General features: G+C 35.8%; 1 protein-coding gene and 2 pseudogenes across 1 annotated transcript; all 3 read right to left on the bottom strand.

Annotated features, from left to right (window-relative positions):
• Positions 1-25: 25 nt before the first annotated feature.
• LOC145599509 (putative pectinesterase/pectinesterase inhibitor pseudogene) lies at positions 26-2253 on the bottom strand (annotated as a pseudogene).
• Positions 2254-2548: 295 nt separating this feature from the next.
• LOC145597622 (peptide chain release factor 1, mitochondrial-like) lies at positions 2549-8882 on the bottom strand. Its single transcript, XM_081653832.1, has 11 exons — positions 8514-8882; positions 8321-8421; positions 8063-8161; positions 7383-7566; positions 7262-7310; positions 7081-7159; positions 6882-6956; positions 6717-6794; positions 5888-6046; positions 3397-3492; positions 2549-3271 (listed from the first exon to the last, which is right to left on the bottom strand). The coding sequence occupies exons 1-11, from the start codon at positions 8641-8643 to the stop codon at positions 3080-3082; spliced, it is 1242 nt and encodes a 413-aa protein (XP_081509958.1). The 5' UTR covers positions 8644-8882; the 3' UTR covers positions 2549-3079.
• Positions 8883-9714: 832 nt separating this feature from the next.
• On the bottom strand, positions 9715-11648 carry LOC145596480 (putative pectinesterase/pectinesterase inhibitor pseudogene; annotated as a pseudogene).
• Between the last annotated feature and the right edge of the window lie 3283 nt (positions 11649-14931).

Raw genomic sequence — 14931 nt, 5'->3', positions numbered from 1 at the left:
TTATTAACCTCTCATCCCAGACACATTATGCTACAACAAGATTGAGTGGAACAGCAACAGCCTTAACCCAAGGAGCACCTCCTAGGAAAACTCCAGCAGAGTAGCGTTGGGCCTCAGCCTTGTTTAAGACCCTAACATTCTTCCATTTGACCCTCATAGCTGTATTAGAACCCGGTCCATGATTGGCATACTCACCATAGAATGCAGTGTTGATGTTTGCATTTCCAGCCCAGGGTTCATACCCCGCAGGTTGGATCAAGTCTCCCATTAGAGACTCAATGAACAGAGTCTTGGCATAGGTCTTCCATGGACGACCCAAGTAGGTTTTGAGCTGGAACCTGAGTGGGAAGAGTTCTCTATCAGGAAGGATCTCACAACCTTGAATTACAATCCCGGTGGGCTCATTAGCAGCTATACCACCTTGAGCTGTGACTAAATTCATTTGGTTAGGGTCACACTTTTTAGCAAGGATCTTAGAGTTTTGGATCAAGGTAGCACCGTTGCCAAAGATGAAATCTACTGTTCCAGCAATTTGGCAATCACGGAAGAATTGAGACCCACCCTGAACATACAAGGTGTCTTGGAATCCATCAAACCAACAGTTGTGGAACACAGCTTGAAGAGCATTGACCCTCAAAGCCACAGCTTGATGCCCCTTGGGACCAGCAGTGTTTTGAAAGCCCATGTCCTTAGCAAAGAATCCTAAACCTTCCACATTAAAGGGAGCCGTCTTAGAGGTTTGAACCCCCTTAGAAAAACTCTTGTCCCCCGTCACCACTGTTCTTGTAGGGCCGTCTCCAAACATGTAAACATTAGGGTGTTCCCTCCCTACAATGACATCCTCCCTATAAATACCAGCCTTAACATATATAACATACCAACCTTGCAGATTCTTCCCTGGATGGGCCCTGAGAGCATCTGTAATGGTCTTGAACTGGCCGCTACCATCCTGAGCAACCACAACATTAGGCTTCATACCAGGTACAATTGCAGCAGCTGCTGCAGTAACTGCTGCAGCACCTCCTGCAGCTAAACCCTTCTTACCCTTTCTCTTCTTGCCTTTACCAACCCCCTTTTTCTTATGCATCTTCTTCTTTCCACCTTTGCTACCTAAGAGCCTACGGTCATCAGCAGACAACCATGTTGGGTAGCCCTCTCCATCGATGGCTATGCCAAGGAGACGACGACTACTAGTAACTGGGGTGCCAATGTTCGATGTAGCATTAGCTATAGTTGACAGCTCAACCAACTTGCTAGCATTAAGAGAAAGAGCCAAGTCACCAAGAGCTGCATTAAAAGTGGTAATGATGTCGAGCATGCTTACAGTGAGCTCAGTGGCATTGAGAACAGCATCCTGCATTGTTTTTTGAAGCTCAGGAGCCTCAGCCTCATCAAATTCATCTACACAACTAGTGGCAAAGGTGGCGACATCAGTGAGCCATAGACGGACGTTCCAAACTATATCCTTCTCTTTATACATTTTAGGATCCTGAACTTGTTTAATGGCACCATCCAGGCGATCAACCGCTAAATTGAATAGGTCTTTACAACTTTCAATAGCCATATTAGCTCTCTCCACATTTTTGGTTGCATTAGCTTTGGGGACAAGGGTATCAGTTAAATTGTTGGCCTTTGATATCTCCTCCAAAGCCATTTTGATACCAGCTTTAACATAGTCTTGAGGAGTGGCACTCTCGTTCTGTGCTACTGATCCTAAGCTCTTAATGCATGAATCTTTAAACGTAGATGGTTCACATAGGGCATTCACCGTCTTCATTGAGGAAGACAAGTTCTCATCATCCTTACCATTATCCTTACCACCTTTACCCCCTGGGTGATGAACGACTACCACCACTCCAATGACAACCCCAACCACCAAAATAATGGATATTAATGATACCACTACTTTACTCCCCATTGCTCCTCCCTCCCCCTATCGTTTCTTTTCCCTCGTACTTTTTTTTTAAAAAAAAATTATAGTATAAATGATGGAAATAATTATGAAACGAGGGGAAACAAAAAAAAAAAAATCAATTCATATTGAAGAGAGACGAGAAAAGAGAGTTTTCTACCCTCCGTCTCTCTGTTATATTTACTCTTGGTAAACCACAATGCGATAATTGTGTAAAATGAGACTATTTTATTATATGAACATCTAAGAAATTTGTTAAATTTAGAAATCTGGTTACACTATCTCTTCCTCATATCCCCTTAATTTTCTCATTACAGGAGTGTTTCATTCTTATGTGGTGCTCCGCTTTCCTTGCTAAATCTATGGCTTCCATAATTTTGGGTTGTATTTTGGATGTCGCTGGCCTCGCGGCCCTCGCTGCTGATGGTGCGACATCCCATAGGCTTATGAATAATGATTTTCTTTTTAACACTATATAATACAAAATAATACTAAATTCATTAATTATATTAAATACATATATAAGGCCTTAAGGGATACATAAATTTAACAAAAATTATGTATGAAAATATATGACAAATGCAAAGTGATTAAAATATCCACCATTATTTTTCATTACATTTACAACAAAATATTTCTTATACGTATTAATATTATTTCCTTAATTAATCACTATCTCTCTAGAATATTGCTCTCTAAAATATTGCTCATGCAACCATCTAATTTTGTTGTGTTATACTCTACACAGTATATAAATTATCATGTCATTTGGTGCGAATACGTCATAATGGCAATACAATTAACATATGGAAATGGGGAAATATGAACCTATACTTAAACTCTCCATCTTAACCACTAGACCAAAGCCTCATTGGTTGATTCACTTGATTGTATTGTTGCATTATAATCCTACTCAAATGGCAATTCAGTATTACAATGAGTCACTCTTACTAAAATTTGTTATACTTATTTTAAATTAGAAGAAAAAATATTGGTAAGCGTCTGATAAGCAAATCTATTTTCACAAGTAAACGTGGCAGAAATGATAACTCGCCTAGACGCCTATAGTATTTGCAATCTCAACGGACAAAATCGAGCACGGCACAATCCGATTGCTTAAAAGAGGTCCAACTCGAGGACATCTCTATCAGAAGCCCAAATAAATACTTAACTGGCTGAGAAATTTGCTATGGAATCCATTTCCTGCTGTAAGATAAGAGCGTCAATAAACATATCTAAACTTTCCCCTTGTAGCACCTCATTAATAGAGTGATGTGTAATGCCAACGCGGTGATCAGTTACACGCCCTTGCGGAAAATTGTATGTACGAATGCGTTCAGATCTGTCGCCACTGCCGATCTGCAAAAGTTATCAAGAAATGCAACTTTCCAATGATTAACCAAGACATATATGACTTGCTAGACGGACAAGCAAACAAAGCAGATATTTATCAAGCTCGAGGATGAACAGTATAGGCAATTCACCTGCTCTGCCCGAAGCTTCGATCGGTTTATCTGCATTTTATATCTCTCAATTTCATAAAGCTTTGCACAAAGTATCTTCAATGCTTTGGCCTTGTTCTACAAAAGAAGTGCATACAAAAGGAAAGAACATAAGTGCTATAATTAGTATGTATACAGCTCATTATGCTATTGTACTATCATAAGATTCATAACTCATAATCAAAAGTTTTTTGTGAGTTAGCATGAAAAAAACAACAAAAACAAAAAAATTTCAACCCCCCCCCCAAAAAAAAAAAGACCCCTAGCTGTTGTATCCCGTGTTTTTTTTATAACAATTACCAATTATTCTTCCATGATGGCACTAGATAAGACCATATAAGAATTATACAAGTATTAAGAGTTAAACACTAGCATCTAGACCTTACAAAGTTAAAGATTGTAATCTCAAAACACCGGCATCTGGTCATCACCAACATTGTTCAAGTCTCCAAATGAAAGTTCACATCATCCCAAAAGCTGGTTTCGTACATCCTTCAAGATCACTTCCAGAAAGCACTTACATACTAGTCAAAGCGCATTAAGAAAGGTTTACTGTTTGCAATTACTAATTTATATTTCAATTTCTGGCTATGTGTAGATGAAGCGAAAACCAAATGTTTGAAAAATTAAGCAAGCAAACTTATACAAATTAATATTGCAGCCCGTCTTGTGTGTGGCTAGCCACACCGTATGACCACTTAAAAAAGAACAAAATAACACATATAACACTAATTGAGTAACCCCTATAACACTGACGAAGTAACTCCTTTAACACTGACGAAGAAATCCCTATTAAACTAACGAAGTAACTCCTACCACACGGTGTGGCCAGCCACATATAAGACTTTGGGTTAATCTCTACTTAACATCCTTGATATATTTTTCTTTCAAAGAATTTCTCAACTTATTCATTGCGGTCCACTCCAGTAACAATTTTGTCAACAAAGATACAACAAATGAGCAGCATCAAAACTCAAACATAGTATTAAGACATTAAGGCAACACCTTTTATTTCTCAAGGCAGAGAAGCACACATTTATTCAACAAACAAGGACTAATATTACAGAAAAGAATAGATAACACTATCTCTAATGTTTCACAAAACGATACATGTCCAGAGTTACTGCAAAATATTTTATTATTTTGTTGGTACCAATGTGTAGCACTGTAATATTTCGAAAGTTTTTTAACTTCCTCAAAACTTATTACTTATTAGTAATGGAATAGATTGAAATGCCCCAAGTATTTAATGATCTCATAAAATGTGTTTATAGCTAACTAAAAAAAAATACTTAGTAGATGGACGAAAGAAACAATTGAAAGAGAAGAACGAAACAGAAACAACTGGAGAAGAATCACCGAAAATATATAACCAGCTGGTCAGAAGCTACTAATCTAGTATAAAACATATTCATCAATTCTTTGTAAGCCTAACACTATGTTTAGATTGAAGGAGATGGAGGGCAAAGAAGGGAAGGGAAATGGAGGGATGAATTATCTTTCATTTGGATAGCAAATGAGAGAAGAAGGGAATTGGAGGGGGAGAGAATTGGAGGGATTAAATTGAAGAAATTGATCTCTCCAACAATGGAGAGATTTGGAAGGAAAACTCGTCATTTTTTCCTCCTCTCCCCTTCCCTTCCCATCCCTTCCCCTCCCTCCCCTTCTTTTCCTTCCCCTATCTCTATCCAAACACACCATAAAAGAGAATGTTCTCCTAGGAAAAAATGTAAATTCCTTTGTGAGCCCATTTTGTTTATAGACATAAGAGATTTCAAAGTTTGTTTCCTCATGCAGTCATGCCCTTAAATACACCCCAAGTTTAATTTCAATGCAGAGCAAAACTCTATTGCCATTAAGAGCCAAAGAGACAAGTGCCTAACACATTTTAATAGGGCAAGTGAACCATAGTACTAAACCTGCCTTCCCACTAACTTCACCCTGCACTCTCTCATCGTCATTCACCTGCACAATAAATGAATCATATAGCTAACTAGTCTACTTTCTTATGAAGCTAGGAAGTGCAATCAGGAACTAAAGAATGTTCATTTTTACTTTAAAGCCAATTATCAAGGAAAGAGTTGCAAAAGCCCTCATAACATAAGCACTATACTGATCACCTAGTAATCCTAGTACACTTTGGCAATTCAGTGGTCAGATTCGGTCCCTTTTACGTAAAGCAGCAAGAGTAACCTTTTATTCATCTCCCAATCTCCTATCGTTCATGACTTTATCCATGTTTAGTCAATATCTTTGCCATTAATTGACTTTGACCACTATCAAACTAAAAGATATATGTGTTCATCAATTGACTTTGCCCACTTTTAAGGACATATTCACAGTATGTTAGACATACAAAATACTCAAGTCTAAAATAAGTGGCAAACGACAGATGCTCAAAAGGGCCAAACACAACATTTCCAACAAAAAAAAATTAACAATACAACAAGAACATCAACAGGCCATCATTTACCATGTGCTGTGACCTCTCATCTTGAATAGCCACTGTCAGACCAGACGGGATATGGGTCATCCTCACAGCACTATTTGTAGTATTAGCATGCTGACCACCTGAGCCACCAGATCGGTAAGTATCAATTCTCAAATCTTCGCTCCTCAATTGGACATCCACCTACAAAACAAAATAAAAAATTAAATTGTGTCATTTAGATTACACCCTGCAATCCAGGAAATCACTAAGGCTATGTTTAGTTCACCTTATTTAAGTTCATACCAGATTAGAAAGATAAGTTCAGGTCAAATTAAATTAGAAAAATAAGTTCAGTTCAATTCACATCAGATCAGATCAAATAAAATTAATGTAGCCGACCCCACTTATGGGATCAAGGCTTTGATTGACACATCAAATCAAATTAGAAAAAGTAAGTTCATATCTACTTTATTGTTTTAAGTGCGATTTTTCATTGATATATATCTTTAATTCCGTAATGAAAAAAATTATGAAAACTGCATATTAAAAAAATGCGCATTAATACAAATCTAATAAAACCTCATTTGAATTTTAATTTTTTTTTTTCCTAATACATTTAAGGTCAAAGTTTAGTCAAGTAAGACGATCAGATCGTATCAAAATATTAAGTTCAAATTAGATCACATCAGAAACACTAAGATCATATAAGCAAAATAAGGTGAACTAAACATAGCCTAAATTTCAACAAAAGTAAAATGATACGACTACAACAAAATCAAGATCTCAAAATGATGTATACTAGAAGTAATCAAGAAAATATTGATCTTAAAGATAACATATGTGCCAAGGAATTATCCATACATAAGAGTACCTCATCAGCCTGAGGGAGGATGGCAACAGTCACAGCACTGGTATGAGTGCGGCCAGACTTCTCGGTTACAGGAACGCGCTGAAAACAATAGGATGGAGGGCAACGATGGTTATAAACCGTTGGAATCTTTTGGTTTTACTCACAGACTCACAGCATTGTTCATACCTGAACTCTGTGAATACCGCTCTCAAATTTGAGCTTCCCATACACACCAGCCCCTGAGATCAATCCAATAGCTTCCTGGAAGTTAGTCACATTAGATCATACAAGTATACTCCATGACATCAAATAATTTCATATAATAAAAATAATTTTAATGATCTCACGATCAAAGTGAATCTAAATCTTAAGTTTTCTGACATACCTTGAATCCTTTAAGGTCAGACTCTGTTACATAAACAACTTCGAATTTCCATCCCTTCTTCTGTGAGTACCTCTCATACCTGTCACGAACAAAAGTATGAGCACTAAAGATATTTGTGCCAATGTGTCACATTTTGCAAGCATATTGGTTGAATCAAAGTCATAAGAAGATCAGAACTGACATTTTGAACATCTCCATAGCAAATAAAGAAGCTTCTTCCCCTCCAGTACCTAGTTCAGTAGCTTGTATAAGGTCCAGGTTAAGAAAACAGATCCTAAAAACATTGAAAGGGTGTTGCCCACCTGCTCTCACCTCCAGGATGCTGTCTCTTTCATCAGCATCATCCTTTGGAAGCAATGATTTCAGCAGCAACATTTGCAGCCTTTTCTCCTCTTCAACAGTCTGATTCAATTCCTCATATGCCATGTTAAGCATATCTTTTTCATCAGCACACTCAGCCATGAGTGACTTGAGACCATCAATCTCCTTAAATGTCAAAATGGGTCAATGTTTTTCAATTCTTATTCCAATTACAGAGCACATTAATTGATCCTATCGAGTATACACTAACATACCACTTATGGGTGAAAAGCTGCTAAAGCCATATAAATTGAAGCAAGGCAGCAGTGCAGCACTGTCAAGTTAATACGGAGGGAAAAAAAAAACCTTATGTACTTTTAGGATTCATATTCATTTGTTTTAGCCCTTATGTTCATTGATTCACATTCATGTTCTTTGAATATAGCCTTTATGTTCATCGGGTGTACTAACCAATAATTGCATAAAGAAGGATACATTTAGCTATCACATTAATTAAAAAATTAATTTAATTCTCGGGGAAGGAAGTAGAATAGACTACAACACTAGAGGGCAGCACACATCGAACTATCCAACGATAAGCTACTTAAAGTGCACAAGGTATTCTAATGTACAAACTAGTTTCTGCACAATAGGAATGATAATAAAAGGAGAAGGTATATACCTTCTGCTTTGCTCTCAAGTCGTGTATTAAGTCCACAGAACTTCTGAGTTTCCTAAAGTCCTTATTGGCTCTCGCATACTCGGTTGGTGAGGCATCAGGCTGTCTTCAATCACGACCAAAATTAATTTTTTTTTTGTTTAAAAAAAAAAAAAGAAGTAATCAGGAGACGAGTTCTACTAGTAATCTGTCTGTGAAAAATCTAATTCCAATAAGAAACGCTGGTGTATCCAAAAGAAAGGATGAGGAATTAGCAATTACCTTATTGATGATATCCTGAAGCAAGGCACTCCTTCGCTCGATAGCTGACAACCTTTGCTCCATAATTTGAATGATGTCGGCTGATAGATGAGGTTGATTTTCTGCCAATTAACAAGACTGAGCTAAATATGAACAAGATAATCAGCAGCAAGTTTAGTTTACTGATTGATGGTATGAAGAAGAGAAAACAAACCAGATGTGAAAAACCGAAAAAACTCAGCAGCGACAACCTTCGATCCAATAACACCTGCTGGTATGCGAGGTGACATTTTTGACCAATTCCTAGACCCTAACTCTAACCCTAATCTCAGGTAATTTCTCATTTCTTCCTAATTAACAACAGGACTATTCTTTTTTTTTTTTTTTTTTTTTTTTTGAAACCAGACTATTCTTCTTCGTCGTATTTAAATCCTCACTCACTTCATTACCTCTGCTCTGAAATACAGCCACAAGGTGTGGAAAAGGAAGGACTGAATTTTTTTACAACTCGTTCTTTTTTTATTTTTATTTTTATTTTTAGGGAGGAATTGTCACTTGATATTTAATTACAGAAACTTCGTTTTTGGAAACTAGGTGGGCCGCCGTGTGCTGCTGTGCTACGCCCAACTAGTTATGCGTGTATTGGAATCCCTACTCTCTATTTATCCTAAAAGGTTACATAGTGACATATCCTTTTAATCACGGAACCTATTTTAACAACATGTATGAGTATAATGGATATTGAATAACTAAAAAATGATGCTCTCTCCGTATTTAAATAGGTGAATTGAAATTTTTGACTTTTTCATCTAATTTACTTTGACTAATGTTTCGTCTCAATGAATAGTTAATTTATATGCAATTGTTATTAATTTTACTTAATGATAATTAAAAATATTATCAGTCAAAGTTTTGCATTGACATACGTGCAGAATAGAATCGTTTCACTTACTTAATTATGAGAGAGTAGTATAGTGTTAATCCAAAAAAAAGGAAAAAGGAAAAAAAAAATGTCAATAGTATGGACATGTTCTCATTGTCTGAACTGAACTGAACTTATTAAAGATGAACTGAACTGAATATTTTATAAGAGAAGGAAATTAGGAGCTTAATTGAACTGAATTGAAAATAATTGTATGAGAACATACCCTATGTCTATAGATTTACAAGTAATTGGTTGACCATTTAGTAATATGCTTCTATCTAAAAACATTATTCCGTAACAAATGCATTGTCATTTGATAATTCTCCTTTTTTTTTTTTTTTTCTTATTTAGCTAGCAAATACAATTTACAAACAAAAAAAAAATAGAAGTATTGCGAATGAAAATTTTACTAATTTTAAATGTAGGAGATTAGGATATAGAATTATTAAATCCTAATTACTTTAAAGTATGTTTCTACTCTAATGGATATCTAAGCAATATTAAGATTGATTGGAACACCAGCAACCTTTACCCAAGGAGCACCTGCTAAAAAAGTAGCAGCAGAGTAACGTTGGGCTGTAATCTTATCTAAGACCTTAACTTGTGGCCACTTGACCCTCATAGCGGTATTGGAGCCTGGTCCACGGTTAGCATACTCACCATAGAAAGCAGTTAAATGGTTATTTTTTCCATCTGGTGATTGCCAAGAAAAATAACCAGCTGGTTGGATTAAGTCACCCATGACAGTTTCTATGAATACGGTTTTAGCGTAAGCCTTCCATGGACGGCCTAAGTAAGTTGCAACCTTTAGTCTTTCCGGAAAAAGATCTGTCCCGGCTAAGATTTCACACCCTTGGATCACAATCCCTGTGGCCTCGTTAGCTGCTATCCCACCCTGAGCTGTGACTAGATTTTGTTGTCCAGGATTACCCCTTCTTGCAATGATTTTTGAGTTCTGGATCAATGAAGCACCATTGCCAAAGATGAAATCAATAGTTCCAGATATTTGACAATCGCGGAAGAATTGGGATCCACCCTGGACGTATAGAGTGTCTTGGTAACCATCAAAAAAACAATTTTGGAACACTGCTTGTAAACCATTGACCCTTAAAGCTACAGCCTGATGCCCTTGTGGCCCTGCAGTGTTTTGAAACCCCATATCCTTGCAAAAGAACCCAAACCCTTCAACTTGGAAAGGAGCAGTTTTTGATGTTTGTACACCTTTTGCAAAGCTCTTATCACCCATAACCACTGTTTTTGTAGGGCCATCACCGTACATGAAAACGTTATTATGTTGCTTTCCTATCAACACATCCTCCTTATAGATTCCGGCCTTAACATAGATGACAAATCGACCTTGCACCTTACCTGGATGCGTCTTGAGAGCATCTACGATGGTTTTAAATTGACCACTTGGGCAACTATCGCATTAGGCTTCATTCCAGGTACAATAGCAGGAGCAGCAATAGCACCAGTAGCAGCAGCGGCACCTGCTCCGGCGGCTGCAACACCTTTGCCCTTCTTTATTCCTTTTCCCTTACTCTTCTTACCCCCCTTTCCAGAACCTTTACTGCTTTTGTTGTTCTTCGTCTTTTTAGAACCTTTGTTTCCATCGCTCAAAAGCCTACGATCTAAGGAAGATAACCATGTAGGATTTCCCTATCCATCAGTAGGCATGCCAAGAAGGTGACGATTATTTGTGGGAATATTATTAACATCTAAACTATCACTAGTAGTCTTAACCTGCTGAACCAAACTGGTAGCATTAATTGTAAGTTCTAGACCGGCAAGGGCTTCATTAAAGGTGGTAACAATGTCCAACATGCTAATAGTGACCTCGGTGGCGTTGACAACACCATCTTGCATGATTTTTTGAAGGTCTGGAGCCTCGGCCTCTCCAAACTCATCCGCACAACTCGTAGAAAATGTGACAACATCAGTAAGCCAAAGGCGAAGGCTCCATACAAGCCCTTTGTCCTTATATATATTAGGATCATGGACTTGGTCAAGAGCCCCATCAAGGCGATCTATAGCGAGGTCAAACAAGTTCCTACAACTTTCAATAGCCATATTGGCCATCTCTGGTTTCTTGGTTGCATTGGCTTTTGGTACAAGCGTGTCTGTAAGGTTGGTGGCTCTAGCTATCTCCTCTAATGCTAACTTGACTCCAGCTTTTACGTAGTCATGTGGTGTGGCGCTTTGGTTTTGTGCAACCGAGCCTAGGCTCTTGATGCATGAATCCTTATATGTCGTCGGACCACATAATGCATTTACTGTCTTCATTGAAGATGACAAGTTCTCATCATCTTTACCACCTTCCTTGTGACCATCACCCTTATCTCGATGCACTACTGCCACCACTCCTATTACAACTCCTACCACCAATATTATGGATATTACTGATACTACCACCTTTCCCCCCATTTTCTGATTTTTTTTCTTCTTTCTTTTTATTTTTATGATTATCACCTATGTAACAAATAAAATATCGATGGAATAGAATGATTTGTGTGTGTTTTTTTTTTTTTTTTTTTTTTTTGAGGAAGAATGGTTTGTGTATTTGATAAAACCAAAGGATTTTTTTGATTTTTTGTTTTTTTTTTTTTTTTTTTCTTTTGCTTCGTATGTTATTAATTCATACAATAGAGAGGGAGAGAAACGGGAGTTCGTTTGCCCCTCTATTTCTCTTGACTCTCTTTGTCTATTTTATTTGCAACTATATATTTTTTGTGTAACTTGTAATAATGCAATTCTATATATGGGGTTATATACTTTTTATACTGGTAAAATGTTAAATACAATGAGAATGCTTAATTTAAAATTGTCCCCTAATTTGTCTCCCATCCCTTAATATATATATAAATATATATATTTTTTTTATAGTCTAGCCAAAATACTACTCCGTACTATTGCAATTTCATTCCTATGTGGCTTACCATTTTTGGTGTGACTTTTATGGTTTGAGGAGAGCTCATTTGCCGCAAGTTGCGGGGCAGCAAAATTTTTAAGATTATTTGTGATGTCAAATTTAATTTAGTCAAATTGCAAAAGCAATACCTGTATGGATGGGCGTATGGTACTATAATTGTATCATTGTATGCATCATACTCCAATCAGTGAAATAGTAATTGTTATTTTCAACCTAAAATTTGATTGGATAATAAATGAATACAATAATAGCTAAATATATAAGCTTTTTTTTTTTTTTGGACGAGAAATATATAGGCATATAGCCTTACTATTTGAGCACCAAAAATATAGCCTTACTATTTGAATTAAATATCCTACAGTGTGCGAACATTACAAAGTATTTAGAAATGACCACAACTTGGAATTGTTAGGTATCGTTTTTTGTTTTTAGTTTTATCTAAAACATGAATCAAGAAAAACGCCAGATGTTTCCACTTTTCTGCTTTCAGTTTTCAAAATCATTATGATTTTAACAAGTTCAACTTATTTTTGATTCATTATATGACCAGTGGCGGATCCAGGATTTTCAATTGGGGGTAGCGCACTAGCGTGTAATTATTTAAGAAAATTAAAATTGAAATTAAAACCGGACTTTATTTTAGGGATTCATATTGAAAAATTCTCACAAAACGATTAACAAATCAATAAAACGAGTGATTTTGTTGATGAAATGCAATGTTTTAGTACATTGTTGTGCACTTGTGCTCCTTATTAATTGACAATGTATTTTGGACATTATACATTTGACTGAGAATTTATAAAAAAAAATTTAAAAAAAAACAATTACTAAGATATATTATACTTTGTAAAAAATAACTACGAAAAAAAAATTGCATAATGGTATGAAGTATCAAATTAATTACTGTATTATAAAGAATTAAAACTAGTAAATTTGTATGTGAACTTTTTTTTGTATACAAACAAATCGTATCTAAATTATCATTATAGATCATAAATTACTCCATACATCATAAATAATTTGTGAAAATAAAATAAAATCTTTATTAATCAGAGTAATGAAGAAATTTAAATTACTTTTAATTTTATTAATACTTGGCTTATACCTATATATAGTATAACAAACAACGTTAAGGGGGAATCGATTTGAAACAAAGAGTAAGGAGGATAAAGTGCTTAGAAAGGAAAAATAATAATAATAAAAAATATAGGGAAGTGGGGGTCGAACCCTTGACCTTGCTGCAACACCAATACCTTATCGTTCTCCTATTACCACTGAAACAATGACTATCATCTAGAATAAATATCAGTTATAAAAGTTTATACCAAAATTCTGGGGTAGCACATGCTACCCCTTGTTACTACATACGTGGATCCGCCACTGTATATGGCATACATCATATGTTTTTGAAAAACCAAAAAAAGAAAAACATAGCATCATCAAATGGAGAGAGTTTGAAAGTAAAGTGTTGGTTAAGTGGTTAGAGCTCCTCTCCCGATTTCAAGAGATCTTGGGACTGATTCTCATCACCCGCCCTTGTGACTCTCTAAACACCAAAAAAATCAAATGGACAGAGTTTATCATGTACACCCGGGTGCACGATGCACCTAAGGATACTATTGTTTGCTCATTTTAATGATTATTGCTCATTTAATCATCAAATGAGCAAAAAATACTAGCTCTTGGGTGCATTGTGCACCCGGGTGTATAAATTTTTTTTCACCAAACAAATCCTTAATTATTAGTGGAAATCATATTTTCTTGCTAGTTTTAAAATCAAGAATACATTCGTTAAAAGATTTAAAACAATATGACTACTATAGGAGAAAATACAAGTTAATATCCTATATAAACAATCTTTGTTAATATAAGGGTCCCAATGTCATTTCCATAGGTAAGTTAGGGGTAGCATTGTAAATTGATGATATTAGAAGTTGACAGTCATAAACTTCCGTTACAGTACAAAAGTTAGAAAATGAAACCAGCACTCTCTCTCCTTCCCCAAACTGAATTTTCTGTCTCCTTCCCCAAGCTGATTTTTCTCTCTCCTCATGTTAACTCCATGGTTAAAGATATACTTCCACGACAAACACTTAACCCTATAGGGTTAACTATTCCCTTCATTTCATATTTTTTTCTTAGGGTTTTCTTAAAATTCGCCGCCACCGTCGATAGGTTCGAGAAGGTGAAGAAATAAAAGATGAGATATAAATCGCAAAGAAGGTGAACACAATCAACTATGGTCTGTGGAGTACTGGGATGGGATCCTGTCTCTCGTATGCTAATAGAATTTGCCTGAATTTTCTCAAGAACGTTTACTAACGGAGAAAACCTTTCCGTTTCAATCAACATCAGCATGAACAGTAAACTTTAATATTATAACAATTTAATACAAATTCCCAGACAAATAATATCAAAAATGCCACTATATAAACAAAATTTGTTTATATAGGATATTAACCGGGACTAGCTCCTACTATAGTATTTTAATGATAAAACAATATGTAAATTTAGTTTGGGCGGATAAGGCATATGTCGGATTATTCTAGGCAAGTTTTTCTAAAAAAATTAGTTTGGTAAAAGTATTTTCTGATCAATAAAAATAGGAAAATTCTCACTGGTAATCACAAACTTTTATTTTTTCTCAATGGTAAAGTCTGAAAATTTTAATTATCAATGGTAATCACTAATTAATAAGATTAAACAAATGGTAACCTTAATGATATTAAAACATCATTTAATGATTAACCAGGGTTAAATCTTGGTTAAGTACTAATG

The sequence above is a fragment of the Chenopodium album genome, chromosome 20 (assembly GCF_948465745.1).
Source record: "Chenopodium album chromosome 20, dcCheAlbu1.1, whole genome shotgun sequence".
In the NCBI taxonomy this organism is placed as follows: Eukaryota; Viridiplantae; Streptophyta; class Magnoliopsida; order Caryophyllales; family Amaranthaceae; genus Chenopodium; species Chenopodium album.
Note: the sequence above shows the minus strand (reverse complement) of the source record. Positions and strands in the feature narration are given on the sequence as shown.